This window comes from Musca domestica, unplaced genomic scaffold (assembly GCF_030504385.1).
Source record: "Musca domestica strain aabys unplaced genomic scaffold, Musca_domestica.polishedcontigs.V.1.1 11, whole genome shotgun sequence".
NCBI lineage: Eukaryota > Metazoa > Arthropoda > Insecta > Diptera > Muscidae > Musca > Musca domestica.
This window is the reverse complement of record NW_026712133.1, coordinates 12190609-12216050: the sequence shown is the minus strand read 5'-3', so window position 1 is coordinate 12216050 and position 25442 is coordinate 12190609. Positions and strand designations below refer to the sequence as shown.

Sequence of the window (25442 nt, the reverse complement as noted above, 5' to 3'; positions counted from 1 at the left end):
ATAGGTCATAGTACTGTAATCAAAATTAAACTTTTGAAAAAGTATTCGTTTCTAGGTAGGCACAGCTTTACTCAGTCAGCTCACTCTAAAACAGTATACCTGTAAAATTAACAAAAATCAAAGTTTTCCCGACAAATGAAACTAACAGGGGAGATCAAGGTCACTTATCTCCATTGGGATACCTAGTCTTAAATTGTGGTAGAAATCAAAAGAGGTCACTGCCAAGTGGAACGACGACGACACTTACTACTGCAGACAAAAGTTTTCAACCTGTCGCTAGTCGCTCACATCGTTCCCGAAACCAGGAAAATGGGCTGGGTAGTTCCGATATTGAAGCTAGGCAAGAATGCCAGCAAAGGCGAATCATACAGGCCAATTCCGCTTTTGTCGCCAGTAGCAAAGACCTTCGAGGCCAGTATCAGAGAAAGCTATCCTGTTGCCAACCATCAAAACGGATTCCATCCACAACACAGAACCACAAGAGCACTACACGCCATGTCCAAACATATTAGTCGAGGATTGAACCAGAACAAGTCGTGTCATAGATTTCATAGTCAACCACGCCACACGGTTTGAGGATGTATGGGGGACTACCCTCCGGCCAAGTTTGCAACGTTGGATAATCAACTTTATGTTTGGAAGCCACAAGAAGTTCAAACTCTGTAGAGTGAATCAGGGAGTTCCCCAAAATCGGGTGAGATCTTCGGAACTGTTTAATCTCTACCATTCCGGAAATCCTCGCCCTTCAGACAGTAGAGTTCGTAACGTATGCGGATGATTGTACGATCATGGCGTCCGACCGGTGTTAATGAAATATGTTTCGTGGAGCTCGCCGCCTACTTTCTTCCACGAAAGGAATATGAAAATATCCGTCATTAAATCAACGGTCACACTCTTTACTAAATGGTCTGCCTCAAGATCCTAGGCGTCACATTCGAAAGCATGTTCAAGTCGTCCGCGCAAGCAACAGCTATATGCGACATGAGTGAGAGAATGAAAAGAAGGAACAGGTCCTCAAGGCACTAGTCGGCAAGATTTTGGTTGCGGAAAAGGAGACTGTGTTGATCTCTTATAACGCTATAGGCCGGTCTGTGGTCAGCTATGCGGTCCCATTGTGGTCTGCGAATATAAGTGTTACGCAGTGGAAGAACATCCAGATCTGCCAGACCAGCCTCATGACACTAGTGGACCATCTACATGAGGAGGTGAAAGACTTCCTGTATGTCAGCATAACCATATGCTCTCGTTGAAGTACCTGCTTGGGTATTATCATGGGAGTCATCCAAACCATCATATGCTGGATAAAACTCCCTTCAGCCAAGCGGATCAGGGAGGAGATACAAGATCTAGGTCCAATGAGTCCAAAAAGTCTATCAGGCAGGTCTGAGTGGCATTCATATTGGTACAGTCACAGATGTCATCAACAATTACAGTGTGAATGCCGTCCTCGGAGTCCACATCCTCCCCTTAAATTGCAGTTTTGACGCAATTACGTTCAGGATGGTGCGGTCTTTAATTCTCCTGGCAAAGCTATCCCACTACCTCTAGATTATCTATGGCTACAGCCCACGAAATAAGCCGGATTAGCAGAAATCAAACAAAACATGTAAAGCAGTTATAACAACATCTACTGCTACAGCCTCCATCAGGATGAGGAAAAGACAGAAACGGTCGAACATTTGTTCTAATATCATAGTCTAGACTGGTAAATACCCATACTGTATATAACAGAACAAACATTAAATTTGTCTTCGAAACTCTTTCTCAGTCAAATACTATAAACCAACATAAGAAACGACCTAATAATGTTAGAGCAAATAAAAGGATGAAATTGAAGTTAAACTATTTCGTTTCATCGAAGTGATAAATAGTATACCAATCTATAAATTGATCTTCTTTGGATAGTTTGGATCACTTCTACGAGAAAATGAATTGTAAAAGTATGCTGTTGTTCAATAAACCCAAAAATATGGAGGAAGATAATAAAAGGACTTCATTCTGAAGCTTTTTAAACTGATTTTAAGGATTGCTATCCAATTTTTTTTTAATTTTAATTTTTTAATATTAATCTACACTTTGTAACAGTTTCAAAAGGTTGTCTCACGAAAGGTCTCGAAAAAATGAAGATACTATCTCTTAAACACAATTTCAAATTCCAAGAAACGTAAAAAATGGGTCATTTAATTGAGATTAAATACAGATTCAAATTCTTATGCAGTGTATGACAATTACTTTGAATATTATTCCTTATAAGGGGTATACGTAAGGAAACAAATCATGCATTATAAACTATAACAATAAAAGCAGCATGTAATACTAAAATATAATGTATAAAAATATATACATATTTAAAATGTAGGATGTGGTGCTAAATGAAAATGATAAAATCAATAATGTAATGTAAATTCAAAAGAATAATTTCATTTCCTATACCCTGAGTGGGGGCTCCCTTTGTTGTATTATTTAAGCAGAATGATGAATTGCATTCAAATATATACATAAGTATATTTATACGTGTTCATATATACAAAAAATGGCATTTTATTGCATCTAAATACATAGCCATAGAATGAGCGGGAGTAAAAAATATAATGATTCTGGGGGCGGGTGGAAATTAATGGACATGTAATTGGTATGCTGTTGTGTATATTTATGTAGTATGGTAATGTAAGCTGAAGTATGTATGTGTAGGCAAACATATATATATAAATGAACAAACAGACAGAAAAATAAACAAGCTTTTAAAATGGTCAACGCTTACCAATGATAAAATAAAACCACTGCATGGTAATAAAACAGAAAACACACGTTACGCAAATATAACTCTTTTGAGAAAAAAAAAATTGAATGTAATAATGACCACACACACACACAACAAACACCAAAAAGATGTGGAGAAATCATTGGATAGTGAGGGGGCGGAAACTTGAGATAAATAACAGTAATGAATGCAATGGTGGGTGGGTGGTCGTTCAAGTAGAAAACTCTTGACTAATGATGTGATGTCAATAATAAAATAACCAAAAAAGAAAGAGACTAGAAACATTTCAACTCAATGCTACGTTATGTGAAGGAACTTTTTAAAACAAATACAAAAACGTGGGATTTATGAACCAAAAAACTTTGTTGAAGAAAAATCGATCGATAAGTTTGTTTTTTCTTCTTTAAAACTATTAACGACCCAAATGAACCCACCGATCCATTTCGATTTCTTCCAACTTTTGAGTTAAATTCAATTTTTGCTGAACGGCCAAACGCAGGAGTTGATTAAGAGTTTTCTTCTCTTCTTCGGCAGCTTCCAATTGACGATTAAGATCGTCAACTTGTGTGACATATTCTTCACAACGGGCAGCAAACATTGCACGCAAACCTTGAAAAGAAAGAAGAAATCAAATCAGTACCAAATATTCTAAATCATTACAATTTGATGGCCTTACTTGAGAATGTTGCCGCATCCTCTTTGAGAATTTTCAATTCATTTCTCAGTTTGGACATTGTCTCGCTTACGACCATCTTCTCATTTTCATATTTGGATTTGAGGTTGGCGAGAGCAACTTCAGCAGTCTGCTTGTTGGATTTGAGCACAGTACGCAGGGTGGCGATTTGCTCACGTTTCGTAGACAACAAACTCTTGAGTTTGATGATCTGTTCTTGTAGTTCTTCGACTTCTTCGCGATTGTATTTATCACCTGAAAAACGTAAGAGAAAGAGATTAAAACAAATTGCTAATTCTTTATTAATGTATGTCAACTTTAAAGGATTAAAAGGGAGTTATATTTTTCTAAAGATCAAAAAAAAAAACTCTTTGATGGATAACCGGCAGTAAATTCATGTATATATTTTATTGCATTCAATCTTCATCGGTTTTACGAGGAAACTCTGGGAGATCTGGGCAGTTTTTCGATATGAAAAGTTTGATAACCGTATATAACATTTTCCACCATGATGTTGCCTTGGAATTTGGAAACAACGTCGGCAAAAGCTTCCTCTACGAACTTAATCTTCCGGAAAGTTCGGAACTAGTGTTTTTTCTAAACAGACGACTTAATTATCCTATCTATGAGTCACTTTGTAGATTGAATGAATCTTAATAGACGACTTAATTATCCTATCTATGAGTCACTTCGTAGATTGTATGGCCTGGTGAATTATTTGTTCCAGTTGCACATTATCTCTTAACTGGCGTGGGATTTTTTCACATTTCCAATTAATCAAGAGCTAGGACATAATCAATAACATCGATAGGGAAGAAAATGGTGTTGAATATTGTAGGCTAAGTAATGAAAAATCAAAGGTAAAACTAAACTTAAATAGTCGCCTAGTTTTGTTGCCATTTTAGCATGATTCTTTAATAGACGTTGTCAATAGTGGACACTATAATTTGAAAATTGTAGGGGCTCTAAATGACATCTTATTCTACCTCTAAACTTTATGTTCTCTACTATTCTCCTAATTTAAGCTTCTTTTCAGTGTCCAAGATACGACAGGTACTATAAATCATATTTTCATAGGATTATAAAAGAATAAACTTTAAAAGTTTATCGTGGTTCTGGTCGTTTACAATATTTAAAACAAATGAATAATTAACATACCATCGGAAACATCACCGCGAACTTTATTCTTATTAAGCTCAATGGTATGTTCAACTGCGGTCTTCAGATATTTAATTTGATCCGATACAGTATCAACATATTTCTTGATTTCCACTGAATCAGCCAATCCCTGCAGGTCTTCGATAATTTGTGGTTTCGATATGAGTACATCTGATTTGAATTGTGACTGTATGGCGGTCAGTGAATCATTTTCAAAGCTGCAAATAAAAAAAAACCAATTAAAACTATCCACTACATTTTATTGCAGATTATTGAAATATTTTTACCTCATATCGTCACTCTTGTGGTCCAATAATACTCTTGTGGGCATTTCACCATTCACCGTGCACACCAGATGATACAGCTGGGCCAAATCATCACTCAATGCCACCAGTGTCGAACGAGCTGAGCCCAAACTTTGGCCGGCATTTTGTGAAATATTTGTCAATGTCTGGACATCACTTTGCAAGTCGAGAGATTTCTGTTCTGTCGACATGAGTTTATTTTTCAGATTGGTTATTTCGTTACGCAGCGATGTCATGGCATCGGTGTAGTTCAAACCCTTCTGCAGTTCATTCAAATCAGTCTTGAGACCATCGATTTCCTTGGCGGACAAAGTAAACCAATTACTGTATTTGGACAGAGTATCACGTAGTTGCTGTTTGAGGTTTTCCTCATTTTGTTGTTGTTTAATAGCCTCTTGTGAATCTTCCTTGTTGTCGTATTGCTTTTTCAGTTGCATCAGTGCATCCACGTGAGCTGCCAAAATGGCCAGACGTGCCATGAAGTTTTGCAGTTCATTTTGTGATTTATCCAGGCTCGTTTGGGCCTCACGTAAATTGGCCGTCAAATGGGTCTTTTCATTCTCCATGGCTTCGAGTTGTTTTTCGAGTTTCTTCAATTCATTCAAATGAATTTCAGAGAAGAGATCACATTTCGTGCCATCCGGTGATTTGAGCTCCGTTGACAAATTGGCTTCGAATCGTTTCAAGGCCAGATTGTCATCTTCTCCGTCACTGTTGGCACTGGTGTTGTCATCGCAGATGGTACCTCTGATGTTGTAGGCCAGATTGCTTATGTGATACATGGATTCGCGATTCAAATGGCTGTCTAGTTCCTTTTTGAGAGCGTATTTGGCTTCGCGTTCACCCTGCAGTGTTTCTAAGGCTTCTTCCATTTGCTTTTCGGCGATCTTCTTTAAATTCGCCAGTTCATCAACTTGTTGATTTAGTAATTCCAATTCTTCGGTCAGACGACGTATTTCATGTTTGGCACCTTCAAATTCAACCTGGAAATAAGAATAACGTTAGGATTAAAAGTTCCAACAATTCAATGTGTGTTACTCACCTGTGAACTTCGTAAACTTGAGACCTGCTTTTGCAGCGTAATGTTCTCCTCCTCCAACTCCGAATATTCCGTAAGCATTCTTGTTTCACGGAATTTAAGTTCCTTAAGCTCAGCTTTAAGACGCAACTTCTCCGCCTCGTTATCGGACTTGTCGCGCCCGATATCGGAGTTCTCCTGCAACATGCGATCACGTTCATTGCGCACACGTTCCAATTCATGACGCAATTGTTTCACCTCATTTTCTAATTCTAAAATTTGTAAATTTAATGATGTCTCCCTTGCGGCCGACTCATTGAGCAGTGTCTCCTCCTGCTCAATGCCAGTTTTAGTTGTGACTTTTTGCGAGGTCTGATATTTGGTAAGAGCCTAAAAAGAAAATGAGCAAAAAACACAACACAAAAGGAAATTGATTAATTAAAGGAAAACAAATAAGCATAATATTTCCGAAGAAGCACAGGGACATAATAAAGGCACTCAGGAAATTTCTGAAGAGAAGAGGAGTGTGGGTGTGGTATTCCTTCGATTCGATAAAAATGCTAATGAAATGCAAATAATTGAGGAAATGTTCAATGAAACCAAAAACGAAGTTTCTTGATAGGACAAAAGGAAAACAACAATCGGTTGTATTTTCAGTGAGTTATTGGTACTTTCCTTCTTCCTTGTCGAAATTTGCAGCGCAACATGAATAATGGCGAAAGTTGTTTGCAATGAAATTGCATTTTTCCAAAGAACAAAGGAGGTTTTTTGAAAAGGAGGCATGCGGTACACGGCGCGACATTAAAGATTCGTTAAAACACAAAATTATATGAACACTTCAAAGATTGGAATGGAAGGTTATTGCCTGGTCTTAATTTCAATCCGTTTTTACAGAAAACCCTGGTTTAAGGTTTGTCTAAGACATTGTCAGAGAACATTTACGGTATTTTATTTTCATAGGAGGAAAAACTATAAAAATAAGGACATTTTAAATTTTGTCATTCTGCTCATTGTAGAGTGAAAAAATCGACTGACTGGTCGACAATCAACGCCCAGACGAAACGGGGGATTTTTGGAAATTTGTACTACAAGGACACACAGAATGAACTAGAACTCCGGAATGAGTGAATTTGGAATTAGAGTCACTGATAGAGTTCAGAATAGATGTATCAAACTGTTCTTGGAGATTCAAACTTTAAGATACGAAAATTTCTAAAATGATACAAAACTTTTAAAATGGTACCATTTGGTATTATGAGTTAAAAACTTGAAATTTGGTATGAGAATCAAAGTGGGAAAGTATGTTTGATATATAAAGGTGGTTTTGGAAATATGTACTGAGTGTGTACTAAACTTCTTAAATGGTACTAAATTTGGATAGGATAGATTGGTTTACGGTGAACGGATGAAGCTGGAATTTTGACATCTTTTATTGGGGTTCCTGTTGGTGGTAGGTTTGTAATTAAGGGAGGGTTTTGGAGATGTGTACTACAAGTGCACAAAAAGTACTAAATAGTACTAAATTTGGTAAAATTTTGTATTGGGCGAACAGATATGGCTTGAAATCTGAAATTTAGTATCAGAGTCGATGTTCATGTGTAGTCTTGACATATGAAGGTGGTTTGGGAAATGTGTACTTTAATTGTACGAAAAGTACTCAATGGTACTATATTTGGTATTGGGTGAAGGGATAGAGATAAAATTTTGAAATTTGATATTTAGATTATTGATGGTATCTGTGTTTGAGATTTGGCGGTGGTTTTGGAAATATGTACTATAATTGTACGCATAGTACTAAATGGTACTAAATTTAGTATTGGGTGAGAGTCAATTGTTCGCAATATCCCATCCTAGTCTGGTGGCATTCCTTTAATAAGTCATCCTAATTACGTTGCATTGACAAAGTTAAAAGAGCTGCATCCCTACTAATAACAGGTGCCTTCAAGAACACACCTCAGGCTGTACTTGACACCCTATTGTACTTAAGTCCACTACGCATACACGTAGAGGAACAGGCGATTAGGTGTGCTCTTCGATTCAGAGAACTAAATCAATGGCACAGTCAATCCTTTGGACATTCTGCGATCTTAGGGCGTGTAAGGAACGTGGGAGTGGAAGCCAACACAGTTATTTAATTTCATCATGGTTGAGATTTGACCCACCTAACATCCACATACATGACAGGGATACCAGGGCCCTTAGCAATCCACCTTTCTGCGGCGTAGTTGTTTATAGTGACGTTTCAAAGATAGAATGCGGAACGGGAGCTGGTGTCTTCTGTGACACTTTTAATGTTCGTAAATCCTACAAGGTCAGAAACGACTGTAGCGGATTCCAGGGGCAAATCTTTGCGGTCAAAACAGCAGAGGTTAACGGTCTGGTGACTATATTTGTCGATAGCCAAGCGGCACTGAAAGCTTTAGACTCCTTTACCATAAGGTCTAGTGCTGGGATTTAGTATCTCCAAGATTCTAAATCCCAGAAGAGAAAAAAGTCGCTACTGTCCTTGTCGAAACCTGATTTGAACCTTGTGATGAGTATCATCACAGGTCACTGTAAGATGAGGGCAATGACCTCGAAATGGAATAGCGATGATATTGATTATTATAAAATCTGTCAAGACGAGAAAGAAATTGCGACGATCGAACGACGATCTGCCACTGCCCAGCACTCATTAACGTAAGACACAGGTTAGTGGGGGAACAACTATCACACGATTTGTTTTCGTTCTCTAACACTGACCCTACACTAATTCTTTAATTAGCCAGAAGACTTAAGTGGTTAAAGACGACATGAAAAAAAATCTAGTCCTGGATTACCCTTAACACTTTAATTACTATTTATAACATCTCCACTTTTCCACCAAAATTTCTTTCTACTCTATTCATTTAGGATGAACACAAGGGGCCAGCAGGTCTCCGGGTACCTTTAACAAAACCTTACCCTTACCCTTACCCATTGGGTGAAGATATAGAACAGAAAATCTGAAATTTGACACATATGTCACTGTTCATATCTGGAATTCAGATATGGAGGTACCAACTACGTTAGCAGAAAATTGTATACATATAGGCCCTTACTTGCCTATAGATCTCATATTAACCTACCTCCCCATATTCGGTATTTGGATGATATTAACATCTGGTGACATAACATTGTCTGCATAGGTCCAAACTTTCCTGTATTGACAATTTAAGCCCGTTTTCTGCCAGATTTGTTCAATGAAGTTCGGTATTTGTTTTGGCAATGGGTTGGATTTTAGAAAAATTTTTTATAAGAATGTTTTCAAGTTGGTAATACCTCTAAGCAAATTATCACCACCAATATTTGGCACTTTTATCAATTTATATGCATTATTCAACTTTTTTAATTTGGTTTTGCAAGTTCCTAATAAAATGAAAAAACTCAGCACGGCTAATCTTCACTGCCTTTTTTCTTGTTTATTTTCCAAAATTTTGATTCAATAGAAAAAATCATACCGAAATTTCCAAAAAAAAAATTCTAAAATTTATGCATTGCGGACCGGTTTTCAGTTCCAAAGATCCATCACTTCAAAAGAAATCTTAAAATTCATAAAATTTTCACCGAAAAATTTTACAATTTCATAAAACAAAACCCTCCTAAAGTGAACATAACCCCAAGACCTGCGAATAGCAAAACAGAACCAACCAACCTCACTTCCAAACTGATGCAAAGGAATCTTCCATTACACTTAAATATTAAATTCCACACGGCAAATTGCCTCTGTTTTATGTCATTTCATTTCTTCTTTTTTGTTGTTGTTGTTTCATTGTGTTATTAAAATACAAGGACAAGCGTTGATTTCAGCATAAAAACGCCACCGCAATCCTTGTGCACAATGTCTCTACAAATACAATCTCATAAAGCTGAGCATAACGCTACACTCCCACACACCCCGGCTTGAGGTTGTAACACAGGTTGCTTGGATGGTTGGGTGGTTCATGCAATTTGCATACATAAAAAATGAACTCTTGTCAGAGAGCGAGTGAAAAAAAAATCAGCCAGGACCACAATTCATGCTGCTCCTCAAATCGTCTTCCAACCAACCAAACACTTTCCACGCACTACTTGCAATCTTTTGCACAGGTGCCGGTAATAACTATTTGTATGGCTGGCTATGTGCCACGGTTATAGTCACTTGGGGAATTTCCCTCTCGTGGCAGGCAAAGTAAGTGGTAGTTGGAGTGCCTCCACCCATCAATCGGGGAAACTTAAACGTTAAGGTAGAAAGGTAGGTAGGTGGATAGGTAGGTAAGTTGGTGCTACCGGGTTGATTGCAAACATGCCGTTGGAATGATAACAACAATAAATGCGTTTAGATTTCTGTGTTTTTTTTTCTTTTGAATTCTTGGTTCTCTTTTTTGCTTCATTTCTATTTTTCCGTTGTTTCATGATGTCGTTGTCGTCAATTTTTTTGTGGATTTCTGAGTTAGGGTTGCCATGATTTTAAGGGAATTGAGATTGTTGGGTCTTCAGTAGAAAAAAATAAGTTTTGTTGGATTTGTGTAAAGAGTCTTGGACATAGTGTCATAGAGAGCTTGGAGCTAAATTTCATGAGAATAATATTAAGGGCAACGAGAACACTTTTGAAAAACAAATAAGTAACTAGAAAAGGCTGGGGATAAATTTGACCCTGGTAACATATGATGCACTCCTTCGGACATCTCCCCAACAAAAAACCAACATCCCTTAATGTGGAAATCTAAGTTCGTTTTCTTCAAGTTTTTATTATATCCCAAATTTTAAATAATGATTTTGATCATAAATATTAACACAGGATTATGACTTGTTCGAGACGAATTAATAACTAGGGTATTATGTCTTTGTGCATTTGTTTGTAACATGGAGAAGGAAGAGATCTATTTCGGAAAATGATCTATTTCCGAGTCGATTTAAGCGTGTCAGTCCATCTGTCCATGTATTTTTGAGAACAAAATTGGTGAGAATCGGTCCAAATTTTGATATAACCCCCATATATATCATCCATATATATCTTCGTCCGATTTAAATATTATTGACCGTCATATCTGTAATATTCGTAATAGGACGTGTTTCGGCATATCCGACCAAATATAGCATAGATGGAATTATTTCAAATTTGGTGAAAATCGCTTCAATTGTCTGAAATTCCACACAAGGAGTTCCTTTTGAGTACTTTACTACCTGAAAGAGAATTGTCTATATAGGTCCACGATGTTGTATATCCATCATATAACGGTATCTCCCTTTATTCGGTATTTTGAAGATACTAGCACAATTATTCAACGGAATTGTTTCAAATTTCGTATTTAAAGTTCGGAACCGGTACAACAACCTATGAGAAAAAATTATGCAGGTCCATGTCTTTGTATAGCCCCCACAGAACGGTTTTCTTTTAAGTGGAATTTTTCCAAGTTTTTTTTTTTTTTTAATTTTTAAAGATCATTCAAAATGGTAAAGGGTATTACAAGTTCGGCCCGGCCGAACTTAGCTGCTTTTTTACTTGTATTATTTAAGACTTCTCGAAGTCATATCATGCCAGTATACCAATGTATAGTGGCATGATATGACTTCGATTCAGAGTTAAATATGTAATTACCATATACTACTTCCCTTTGATTCCAAGTTATAAATGCTCTGAAGCCATAATACGCTTTCAAAAAGGGTTCATAGTCGGTACGATCTACTTCATATAAATTACCAACATAAACGTGAGTTACTGTATAGTCGATCCGGCTCGACTTTTGACCTCTTATTCCTGCCTTGAAATGTATATGGATTTCTGGGGTTCAAGGAAGATTCATAGTCTATATGTCTTCCGGGACCTATAGTAGACCTTTTAGGATAGATGAATTTGTAGAATATTTTTCTACGACCCTTTTAAAAGGGAGTTTTTACCTATTTGTGAGGAAAATGGCTAAAAGGACCCCTTTGGTGACTTGCTTGAGGATTGACATATTGGCTTGACAAAATAATACACGTATTGTTGTCTGTAAAATTTAAATCATCCCTGGCATCTCTACATCGCAATAAGAAGAAAAAAAACACAACGACTAGAAAACTGTATACGAACGGATTTTGCCAGTTCATTTCAATTCTGGTTAAATGCTGTTTTTATGTTGTTGCCGTTTCCTGTTTTGGTATCCTTTTACCATTTTGTTCTCCTCTAAAAGGTTACTACCGTTCGCTTATTGTCGCGTTATGCCGTCAAGTTTTATAATTTATTGGATTATGAAGAGAGCATAGGATGGCAAGTAAAGGTGGGTACAATCAAGAAATCGCAAAAAGGATAGGTTCAACATGGTTATTTAATACATTTTAATTGTAATAAAGTAGATAGAAGGAATGCCAAAAATATTTCAAGAGAATGGTATCAATATTTGCAAAATAAATTAAAAATAAAATCAGAGTAATTCAATTTAGTTATGTACAGCTATCCGAACTCTGCCGCCATTTTTATACCCTACATCACATAGTGCTAAGGGTATTATGTCTTAGTGCATTTGTTTGTAACATGGAGAAGGAAGCGAGATAGACCCATAGTTACTTTTGAGGATCTTCATAGAATCACTCTCGGAGTCGATTTATGCATGTCAATCCGTTCGTTCGTCCTTGTATTCTGGTAAACAAAATGCAGGTCGCATTTATTATCCGATTGATATGAAATTTTGCAAACAATATTTCTTTGGCCCATCGGCAACCCCTATTGCAATTGGTGATTTTTTTTTGGAGATTTGGGGTTCTTCATAGAATCACTTTCTGAATCGATTTATACACGTCAGTTCATCTGGTTCCATCTGTCCATGTATTATTGTGAACAAAATGTACGTCGTCTTTATTATCCGATTGAGATGAAATTTTGCAAAGAATATTTTGTTGGCCGAAGGACGAATCTTATGGCCAATATCAGTCCAAATAGACTGAATTTTTGCACATCCGATCGAATTCAGTCTAGAAGCAAGTACATATATGTTACAGCCGATTTGGTGTTAAAGTCCCTAACATTCGTAATAAGCACTGCACAAGAATAATATTTCGTACCAGATACTGCCCAGAAATACCTCTGTTAAATTTTATCGATATAGGATCAGTTTTGGATGTAGTTCCCATATATATTTTTATCTGATATCAGATTTATTGTGCCCCAAATGGCTAATATCAGCCCGAATGAACTGAATCTTGGCAATTGCCAATGAATTCATCCAAGAAAGTACTTCAAATTCAGTGAAATACTTCAAATTCAGTGAAAATCGGTTCAGATGTAGCTATAGCTCCCATATATATGTATCATCCGATTTGGTGTTCAAGTCCCTCACATGATTAATATGCACTCCTCAACAAAGATATTTGATACCGGACATCAGATAAAGCACTGCCAAATTTTATCGAGATCGGTCCAGATTTTTATATACCTCCGATATACATCTTTATCCGATTTTAAGGTTATCGTCCACCATATACGTAATATCAGCCCAAATTAGCTAGATTTTTTCATACTCAACCGAATTTTACCATTTGACGGAACTCGGTTCGATATAACTACTGCTTCAATAAGTATGTTTAATATAATTCATATCATGCACTATAAGCAATGTTATTTGGTACTAGAGGTGCAAAATTTGTTGAAAAACAATTCAGAATTGGATATAATTCCCAAATTGTGACAACTCTAAAGCCATGATACACATTCAGATAAGGTTCATAGTTGCTATGATGTACCTCACATAAATTCGCAATATAAACTTTTTTGTTACGGGAGCTCTACTAAATACGCATTGTGGTGTAGGGTATGATATAGTCGGGCCGCCCTACTTTTGACCTTTCCATGCTGGTTATGTATTCTGTCGGTTTTAAAAATTGTATATTGATCAGACAAGATCTCAGCCCGGTTTCCGTGAAAACCAAAATTTTGAAGTCACAGCCAAAAGACTTGAAATAGGTGTAATTTATCTTAGTATTAAGGCCTCTAACACAAGTTCCTTTACTAAAACACCTCGATACCAAAAAGAACTGTTTAGTAAATGGTCAAACATACTACAGGTACAGATTTACCAGTCTTTATTTATCCGAATTTCGAAATAATCTATTGTCGCCAAAAGTGGAGGACTAAGCTTCTCACATAAATATTCCTCCTCTAAATGCCAAAGCTCGTCTCAGTTAAGTAAAGTGTTATACACCAAATTGATGGTGAGTTTTATTATTTTTGTATTACCCCGCTCTCAGTTTTAACCCGAAATTTTAGTTTTCTAGAGAAATTCATGTCACTTGAGTACATCAAGGTCATGCCTGGTGTTTAGAATGAAGCTACTGAGAACTCCCAACACAACGACGCACCTTACTTTCAGTCACAAAAATACATGAAGGGTCAGACAGACAGACGGATGGACGGAATTTCACATGAAGTAATTATAAATTGCATGAATTATCCATATAAAAATAAACCAAGAATTTCGTTTGAAACAAAACGTGTTGGGAGGGAAATGGTTGGGGTTGGCTAAATATTTCTTGTAATACTGCATGCGAATAGCGAGCGAGAGACCGACCCACCAACCAACCGGGGGAATGTTGAAAGACAGACAAATATCAGTCAGTCAACGAATGGGTGTATGATGAAGAAATGTTTTTGTGTGTTGTATTGTGTTGTGTTCAACATCCATCCGTCCATTCATCCAGTGTGCTCCCCTTCTGGTTATTTTTCTTCTTCTTCTCCACCTATATCTGGTGTAATACCCCAACGGACAACAACATGTAGTTTGTGGCTTTATTGGCTCATTTCATTTGTTTTTTTTCTGTTTTTTTTTTCTTTTTTCGGTGAATGTTCCCCCGTGAATGTGTGTTGCTATTCAGTATTGTTGTTGGCGCTGTTGTTGTTGTTTCTGTTAGTACATTTTTCAAGTGGCAAAATATTGCACTAAAACACACTTTGCTTGCTTTTTATGGACTTTTATAAATATACATATTTGTTGTTGTTTTTTTGTTTTAGCACACAAACATTGGAACACGCGTGTCGCCGTTGCTGGTGCACTAAAGTGGGTCACTAAACGATTGTTTTTCTTTTTTTGTCTTTGGTTTTGGAAATTTAGCATTAACCATATTTGTTCGATTCGTTTTATCAACAGCATAAATGGTTATAATGCAGTGGAATGGTCATGCCCTTCCCTCTACACCGGTATGAGTCAAGGGTATCATAGTTTGGCTTGAGTTCAATTAATTTGGAAAATGGAAATGAGACCAGTGATTATAAGGTAGACATTAAAGATTTTGGAAACAACCATGATAATAAAATATATAAAACAGAAACCCAAATCTTCATATTTTGTACATACGTACATATAACATTTAGCATGGCGTACCGAACTTTGTATTCGAAGTTCATAATTTAAAAAATCTGTAAAATTTTTACCTGACTGACTGTTGTTACTAAATTAAGTGGGAGCAATATCGGTAACCAGAACTCGATTCATACCACTACCATTTTGTATCGATCCCACGGCAGCGGATTCTACGACCCCGTATTGACCCGAAAAAACAAGTGCATACATGTTCGTGTTTATTTTTCTGTAGTGGAAGCAGCACATCCCGGAATGTTTGATCCGGATTATTTTGGTCCGTGTCGGGATTGAGGAAAACCTCGGACCATAGTTCCACCACAGATCAGTCTCGGTGCGATGTAATGGATGCGGAGGATGGATGTATTTTAGGAATTGTTCCGATTTAACCCGATTGCGAAACTATAGCGATAGGGGCTATGTTACATCGTGCTGTATTCCACGACCCTGTCGTCAACTTCTGAGTCGTCGTCGGAGTATGGGACTCCCACGCAGTCTCCAGAACAGCAACCTTCACCGAAAAACCTAACGCCACATGTTGCTGTTTACATTCCGCACAGTACATCATTCTTGCAATTCAATTGCAACGGACTCCGAAGTAAAATTGATGAGATATTGGATTTTATGAATCGAATGAATATCTTCATCGCAGCGGTGCAGGAAACCAAGCTCAATGAAAATTGTAGCTTACAACGTTGTATTGAGGAAAGGTCGCACCAGAACTGGAGGTGGGGGGATTCGGTCCTAGGTAATGACCAGAGGCGATCAGCGTTGGCAGAGCAGATTGACTGCTCCACATTTTGTACGGTAGACGAGGATGGCCCCACACGAATAAGTGGAAAGTGTCTGATAAATGACGTGACGTCAAATGACGTCACCCGGTCTGATAAATGACGTGACTTGGCAACCCGGCATTTCTCTTGGCTCAGACCATGTCCCGATAATCGTCTCCATTAGCAGATCGCCCGATTTCATAACTTCTAAACGCCGCACTTTCCTTAACCATGGGAAAGCCCACTGGCCCGAGTTCAGAGAGTTCACCAACCTTCGCTTCAGAGAACTGCCCAACCCTTTTGATGTTCGGGTAGCAGAAAGGATTTTACGGGACATTATCAAAGCTGCAGCCAAATTTTCCAGCAGAAGCAGCGGACTAGGGTACAGAAACATAAGCGATTGAGTAAACTGTGAGTAACGGTAAAGTCTCTCTCGAACCCTGGGAAAAAGGATGATAGGACAGCAGTCACATTTAACGACGTAACGGTGACTGATCCGAAGAGGTGCGTTGGCCATTTTAACGCGAATTTGTCGAGCACCCCGAGGGGTTTAATTCTAAACGAAGTGAATTAAAATGTTTAAATCTCAATTATCGTAAAAAGGTCTGGGTTTTGGAATGAATTTTGAATGCTCCTATTTTTTGCCACCTTTTCCAACTAACTGAACTACTCAATATTTTTGGGATTTCTAAAAAAAATAGTTCATGTATCGGTCATTAAATTATGAATCCAATTGTTTAGGTTTCTATGGAGGGGCATAAAAAGTACGGACTATTTAACACTTATTTTTATTATCGAAATAAAGAGGAGTGCTGGGAAGCGTGTATTTGTTATCGGCCATGTAACATCCTGTGTTTTGAATGCAATACTTCTTTAATTTATACAAATTTACAAAACTCCCCCATCTTAATATGGCAAAACTATTTTTCATCACAACAAACACTCGGACACTGTGAGTAGACATAAAATTGTTATTTGGAAACTCAGTCATGCAGTGTGGCAAGAAGAAGAAGAAGAAGAAGAAGAGAAAGAAAAAATAATAATATTGTAACACATTTAATACAAAAGTGTGGCCCAAAAAGTGTACATATGTGTGGTTGCAGTTTTTGTGAGTTTGGCCGCCAATCGCCATGCCAGATTTACCAAAAACGGAAAAAGTGTACAATAATGTAGTCATCACACGTTGTTCGAATGCCAAAAATTTGTAGAAGGGAGATCGGGGGGCTAGTATATTTTCAAACTTTGTCCATATGTTATGGAAATCGGAGAAGGGTGATATTTGGATATTGCTTTTTGAATGCAGTTTTTAATAACAATATTTGGAATTATTATTTCCACAACATTTAATATGAGAAATTTAGCCACTTCAACAATTATTTAATAATATTGAATTGAGTTTAATAAAGATTAAAGTTTGTGTAGTTCTTTAACGATCCAATTGAATTGATTGAGGATATAACAAGTTAAAAAGTATCAGTCTGTTTTGTCGACAGAGGTATACCCTCAGCCAAAATCAAAATATATGTTGACTTGTGTTGTGATTATTACATTTTTTGATCCTCTATGGAGTAGGTTCCGAAGGAATGGGCCAATATTGACCATTTCGTATCGGACCTAAATAAAAATGATTTAAATATTGCGACGTGCCAGGTTTGGAGTATATCGATTACTTTCTTCACTTTATATGAGATATGTGATAATTTTTACAAAATGTTAATATTTGCGTGAGGTCCAGATATAGTCGACCGCAGTATTCCATTTTTATACTTCATATAATACAGATAAAAATATTGGTATAGGCAAAATTATAAGAAAATCGTACTTTAATATCTAATTTTAAGCGAAAACATAAATTCCATATTCAACTCAGGTTTCTGGTTGAGAGAAATAGATACAGCAAGTTGTAAAGAATGGCTGACTTGTTTCGCAAGTTACGACAGACAAAAGTATTGAAAATTGTGACTCTTTGTGGGTAAGGTACCAGAAGGGGTTCACAAATATATATCATCTTCGCAAAAGACCTTTTGTTAGCAAAAATGTACGTATGTGTGAAATTTGGAGATATTTGGATGCCTATTTCGGGTTTTATAATCGTTTCGATTATTCAAAATGACCCTTTGTTGCGGAGGTTCCAGAAGGAATGGCTCGATCTCTACAATCTTTATAACAGATCTTGTGTTGATGGAAATATTGAGATGTGCCAAGTCCGAATGAAATCGGATGTTAATTTCCCGTTTTGTGAGCTTCATGATTGTTCAAAATTTTGACCTTTTGTGGGGGAGGTACCAGAAGGAGTCAACCGATACATTCCACTTTAACACCAGACCTTGGGTTAATAAAAACATTGTAATGTGTGAAATTTGAAGATAATCAGACTCTTACATCATATTTTATAAGAGTTAAAATTATTCAAAATTTTGACCCTTTGTGGGGGAGGTACTTGATGAAGTGGACCGACATTGTCCATTTTCGCACCTGACCTAGCACTGATGCAAATATTAGGATTTGCAAAGTTGGAGCAAAATCGGATTATCATTTTAATTTCTCGGCAGTACAATATTTTTTGTGGGAAGGTACCAGAAGGAGTGGACCGATGTTACCCATCTCCGAACTCGATCTAAGCTTGAAAATAATATTACAAAGTTTAGACTAAATCGGATATTCCCTTCGAGAGTTATCATGCGCACCTGCCAGCCAGATAAACGGACGGACAACGCTAGATCGACTCCAAATATCCTGAAACGGATTTGGTCCAATGAGGCCTAGCGTCCAAAACCCTTATTTCGATGAGGCACGTTTTGGCCGTATCAAATGATATATACCCTCTCTACTCATATGGCTGTGAATATAAAAAGATAGGCTGGATGATACCGAATGAGATTCACTGAAAAGGTGAGTCAAAGAATTAGAAGAACGAGCTAATGAAGTATATTTTATCTTTTTTTTTATTTTTTTACCGGACTGTCATTTTCTCATTTCTACTAAAAATTAATATTTTCCAAAACAAAAAATTAAAATTGTTATACTTTGTTTTCCCCCCAAGTCTTTTAAGTTTAGAAAACTACCCGGCTAAATAATCCTTTTAAATTTTCGAAATCCAAAAAAGTGGTATAATTTTCCACTTTAAAAATCGCAATGCCACACTTAACGGCAAACCTTGGCTTGAAGCAGTTAAAACCCATCTTTTTTATAACTCATTGTTGGTTATAATTGTGATTTTGATTGTTACGACAATTAGTTACGACATTGTTTTAAATTGTAATTAAAATAATAACCAGTCGGCAACAATAATGCCTCCTACATTTCTGTCGGCATGTGAGTGTGTGTGTTTGTTTTTGCCTGCAGATGAATGTTTGGATGTTCATTCACATTCAACAGTCAGCCACTTACATTTGCTAGTTGTTTTGTGTCCTACTCCCCTCCTGCCACTCCTGATTTCTTTTAAGACGCCTTAATTACAAGTTTCCCCAATGTTTTCTAACAAAATGTTACATTCCCTCCAGCAATAGAGTGAGGGAAAGAGAGATGGCAACTGAACGATTCAATCGGCAGAGGACGAACTGTCGTCGAGACAAGAATAAAATCACCCTTCTACAGGAATTCCTTTGAGATGCAAAAAAGTCCGATAGAAGAATGAAACGACAAATCTAAAGGAATGCAAAACGAATATGGTGATAAATTATTCATAGAATGCATATGAAAAAATCGTTCCAACATTTATGGAAGAGGGCCGGCCGACGACACATGTATGATACATTTAAATATTGTAGGCGGACCTGACTTATTCAAAAGAGTTTCTAGAGTTGTCATTTTGATTGCAACATAAAATAAAATTAATACTGCATTTTTAATTATCGTGACAGAATAATACATCAATAATGAATATATCACAAATTATTTCTTATACCTTCGCCTTATGGTGATGCGGCCAAAATGTGCCTCATCGAAATAATGGTTTTAGAAATATTGGAGCGGATCGATCAATTTCAGCCTGGCACCTGTTGCGATCCTTTACTCTTGAAGAGAGTATTCGATACGGTCCAAATCTTGTGCATTGTATTATTTTTACCAAACTTACATCCAGTTCGAATATGGATATTTACAGTCTATTTTACAGTCTACCCTTCCCCAAAAGTTAAAAATATGCAAAAAAAAAAAAAAAAAAAAACAAGTTTAAAAGTACAATCGGTTTTGCTTCAAACTTGTGACCCTTTATGGGGGTATTTCAAAGGAGTGGGCCAATATTCTCCATTGATTCAATATTCTGGACCCTTTTAGTTGTGGTCATGCCTTTATTGTATTTGTATGATCACTTCTCCCCCACTGTTCACTTGTAGGTCACAGGAAAACTCGGTTTCCTTTTACAGATACAAATCACCAAGCAAGACACTTTTTCCACCGTATTTCGAGTGATTCGTCTCCCACTCTAATTTTACAAAAGGAGTACAAAGGGAGCGCACACTGGGTGTAAAACTAGCACTCTTCGACCAAGTTTAGCTCCGGAGTAAAAATGAGCAAATATGTAATTATTGAGCATTTAATAAAACTAATGATAACCACAATACAAAACAAGTCAAAAAGTGTCAGTCGGGTCTTCCGACAGATGTATACCCTCAGCCAATGTTCGATTGTCCATTTCGTATCGGACCTAAATAAATATGATATAAATAATGTGATGTGCCAGGTTTGGCCTATATCGACTTCTTTTTTCACTTTATATGAGATATGTGATAATTTTTAGAAAATGTGCGTGAGGTAGCAGATATTGTCGACCGAAGTAATCCATTTTCATACTTCATCTAATACAGATAAAAATATTGGTATGGGCAAAATGGCATGTAAATGGAACAATTATATTCAATTCTATGCGAAATCATAAATTCCATATTTATGTCAGGTTTCTGGTTGAGAGAAATATTTATATATAGCAAGTTGCAGATAAAAGTATTGAAAGTACCAGAAGAGGTTCGCAGATATATGTCATCTTCACAACACACCTTGTGTTAGCAAAAATGTTTGTGTGTGTGAAATTTGAAGAGAGTTGAATGCTTATTTTTTTTTGAGCGTTTTGAGCGTTTTGGATTTCAAAATCTTGAATCCTATGTGGGGAAGTCACCAGAAGAAATGATCCGATCACAATCATTTATATAACAAATCTTGTGTTGATAGAAATATTGAGATGAACGAAGTCTGAATGGAATCGGAAACATGCCACATTGCAATATTTTTTATCGGAGTATTGCTGTTCGTCTTTATTTTTAATATTTCACAGATGGATTTTTGAACTAGTTTGCTAGGTTAAGACATGGACACTTCCTAACTGAAGTCGCACATCTATGATTCAAGAGTTATATCCGTATATAGATATTGACTTATGTTATGTCGTGGTTCTACAATGTTGTGAAATAATCAAAGCAATCACAAATTTTCCATTCTTCGTCAGATTTTCTTCCTTTCGAATTTCTACTCATTCTCTATAACGAAATATATTAATTTCCCCATTTTTAGGGCATATATTTTAAAAAATTATGAAAATAATTTTCCAAACGGAAAAATTGCTCAGAAATATTGGTGATTGCCCCGCCCCGTTAATATTTTTATGAGACATAAACATACACATAAATTTGTAAAACATTGCAACACTACCTTATCCACCTGCCGTTTCATGCTTCGTTTCGTTTCAGTCATCGAGTCGATATTTATGACTAATTCCCCAAAGAGTTGTGGCCAAATTCAAACAAGTCATCAAAATCACTAATCACTAGGAGTGCATTATGCTTTCAGTTTTATTTTTTTTTTTTATTTCTTGGTTGGGTATTTATCTTTTCAACGCCTCTTTATTGCAGAGGTTAGAGACAACAATGGCAGCAACAACACAAAAATATGAAAAAGTCCAACTAAAACCGACAAACAGCCACCAAACAACAATCGTCAATGGGAGAACACAAAAAAAGAAAAACAAGAGCAAAAAGCAGCCAACAACAATAATACGCAACAATGAAAACAACAACAGCAACGGCAACAGCAGATATATAAAAATATACTTTTAATTAAAATAAAATGATCTCCCTCTTGACACTCATTTCCTTATGGCTGTTCTGCTCCGTGTTCGGCTGGCCAGTCTACTGCAGTTGTCAGTTGGCGTTTCTTTTTTTGTCGTCGTCATAATTTTGCTGCGTTTGTTTGGCGGTGCTGGGCGTTTGCAACGAATGTTGGTGCACAGAAATGGCAAGGCGCATCGTTGTTTCAATTCTGGAGAATCGAAAAAAAACATTTTATTGTGCAATGGGCGACCAACTAAAGCCAAAGCGGAATGACGCCGCACAGCAAAATTTCCGTTTAGCTCTCGGCACTGGGTTGTCAGTTCGTCAGCTGCTAGTTGCGTTAGTAGCTTCGTGTGCAAAGTGTAATGCGAAATGATGTGGCGGGTGTGCAGCTGTGTGTCTGTGAGCGTTGCAGCGGTTTTTCGTGGAAACTCAGCCAGGTCAAAGAGAAACTTAACTATGCTCAGAATAAAAAAAACTTGCAGTTTTAATACCAAGTTAGAGAGGGGCGCACCTTGACGTATGATGAATATTACGTTTCATAGACATTAATCACTTATACGTCATTCAGGATAGAAGAGCTACCTTTAATTTGGATTACATTTATGCAGGATCGTATTTCAACGAGGGCAAAACACCAATTCAATTATTTGTATTTTGCATCTATTAATGAAAAATATTTTTTTTATGGTCTTGATGGCTATTAGTCACTTAGGTTTTCATTAAATTTCCAATGGAAAAATCATATCATATTGAAAATTAATCTCAGAACAATTTAAAAAATAAAATGTTTAAAAGAAACGATAAACGGGTATAACGGTAAATTTCCGTTTCTCAGGTCATAGTTTTGGCGAGATATAAATATAAATTCAGTTACCATTAGTACGAAAAGTACTAAAATATACTATAAATTGAAATGCAATTCGGAATGAGAGCCATTGAGCCAGATGGGGCTAAAAACTTGTAATGAGAATCAATGTTTAAAAGCAAGACTGCAAAACGGTTCTGACCTAAATCAAACTGCTATTTTTGTAAATGAATCGAAACCTTGAACCAAACCATTGTCCAAAAAAACTTTTGAAACGAACCAAAAAAATTGGTTCGGTTCAACAAGTTGTGCCTATTAGGAATTTATGTCAGAACATAAACAATATTTTATTTATTTATTTTAAGTTTTACAATAAATATGTGCAAATTTCTTGAAGGCTAGCCACTAAGACTTAATTAATGAATTTTGACAAGCAGTTTGTGTCCGGAACTGAATATGTATGTATTTACACATAACACTAAATCGGACAGAACCAAAACCTCAGTCCGAGTCCCCTAAAAAAAAATTTCAAAAAACGAATCATGGTTCAAAATGTTGCGTGAACAACTGAACCGAATCAACCCAAATCGACAAGTTGTTTGCAGCCTTGTTGGAAAGTTTTGGAAATGTGTACTGAAGGTCGATTTTGAAATGTGTGTGCGAACTGTACTAAATGGCATAAAACTTGGAACAGTTTAAGATAAAATTCCGAAATTTGATATTTTTCTCTTGGTATCTGGTGTTGAGATATGGTGGTGGTTTTGAAAATGTGTACTACATTCTACCATTCTAGACACAATACAAATGGTTGTGCCAAATTTTGAAGCTCTACGTCAAATAATGTGTGCTGTAGACAGACGGACAGGTAGACAGACGGACGTAATTAAATCGACTTAGAATGTTATGCTGATCATGAATATATGCAGGGCGAGATGAAAAAACTGCAACCAACTTCAGACTGCTGTCATTTCTAAGCCACTCGTCCGACAGCTGTTAAAATTATTCCAGTGACAGCTCATTATATTGTTTACAAGCGTACAAGCATTTTGGTGAGAATTATCCGGAAAAAGTTCGGAAAAATTCGTGATGGAATTTAAGCGTGATAGCCACAAGTGGCTATCGTTGGTGCACTCCAGGATTTTAATGTGAATAAATCTTTTGTGTCTCGTACCATCGCTCGTTACCGGGCTACTGGTAGCGTAGCCCAACGTCAATGAAGTGGACGGAAGAAAACAGCAACATCAGCAGAAATGGTTCGGAAAGTAAAGAAGCGACTTGATCGAAACCCGCGTCGCAGTGGCCGAAAAATGGCTCGTCAGCTGAACATATCGCAATATTCTATTCGGCAAATATTCAAAAATGAGTTCGGGGTAAGGCCATTGAAATTCCAAAAAGTGCAAGAACTTAAGAGATAAAGACTTGCTTCGCTTAAACGAAAGTGGTGAGCTGCCGAATTTGGTTTTCTCCGATGATAAAACAATCGTTGTCCAGCAGTTTGTAAATAAACAAAATGATCGTGTTTTTTACTTGCCAAAGATGTAAGCTGAAAATGTGCACCTTCGATTGGACACCAGAACTCAAGCGCCGGCCATGGTGATGGTGTGGGCCGCCATAACAACCGATGGTCGCTCTCCGCTCGTATTAATCGACCGTGGCATCAGAATAAATGCCGAATATTATCGCGAAATTATTCTGGAGTGTGTATTAGAACCTTGGGCACGCAAACATTTTGGCCTTGGACTTTCCAACAGGACTCAGCACCATCGCACTCAGCACGCGCTACCCAAGAATGGTTACAAAATGAGGTTCCTCGCTTCATTTCCAGCGCACAATGGCCACCAAAATCTCCGGATACCAATCTTTTGGACTATTGTGTCTGGAGTATTTTGGAAAGCAAGGTTGACACTAAAAAATGCCAAAGTGTCGATCACCTCAAGCAAGCGCTTCGCCGGGAATGGGCCAAAATAGCACAGAACAACATTCGGGCAGCGGTTCCATTGGCCGTTTCAAGGCCATAATTCGTGCCAAAGGTGACCAATTCGAATAAATCTAAGCTTATTTTAAAATTTGATGCTTTTTCCGACATTTTTTGCTTTCATTCAATAAAATTTAAAAAAAAATTTTTAGATATTCATCTGTTCCGCAACATTACCCAATGAATGGATGAATGAATAAATTTTCCCATGCAAAACCAACAACAGCAAAAACAAAAACTTATTTCATGCCCATTCAAAATGTTCTGTCAAAAGGTCATTTTTCAAACTTTTAATTGGAATTAACTTTTTATAACCCCAACGGAATGATAATCCTGTTGCCGTTCATTAATGGCAAAAATCCAAGGCAAGGCCTTTGGAATGGATGGAGGGACAGACAGACAAATAGAGGGATGGACACATAGAGAAATCGTCATCATCGTCAATGGAAATGGAAATCATCATTCTCTGGCAATCTCTGGTTAAAAGTTCATAACCTGGCAATGGTAACTGCTGCACAGACATCTGGACAAAGTTGCAGAGGACGCTCGCTCGCTTGCCCGCCTTTCTGTGCTCATCGGAAACAAGGCAAGCAATTCC

At 37.0% G+C, this 25442-nt stretch overlaps 1 protein-coding gene across 4 annotated transcripts in view; it reads right to left on the bottom strand.

The window, feature by feature from the left end:
• LOC101896497 (protein bicaudal D) overlaps positions 1 to 25442 on the bottom strand; it is a 61530-nt gene that overhangs the window by 5646 nt on the left and 30442 nt on the right. For 3 of the 4 annotated variants that reach the window (XM_011295678.3, XM_005175819.4, XM_011295684.3), the window contains 5 exons: positions 5940 to 6305; positions 4880 to 5880; positions 4593 to 4810; positions 3438 to 3689; positions 3196 to 3370 (listed from right to left, as the gene is read on the bottom strand). In XM_011295678.3, coding sequence (XP_011293980.1) covers positions 3196 to 3370; positions 3438 to 3689; positions 4593 to 4810; positions 4880 to 5880; positions 5940 to 6305 — 2012 coding nt within the window. Of the gene's footprint in view, positions 1 to 2761; positions 3371 to 3437; positions 3690 to 4592; positions 4811 to 4879; positions 5881 to 5939; positions 6306 to 25442 lie in introns of all 4 variants that reach the window. The other variant, XR_891647.3, reaches the window with a different exon arrangement.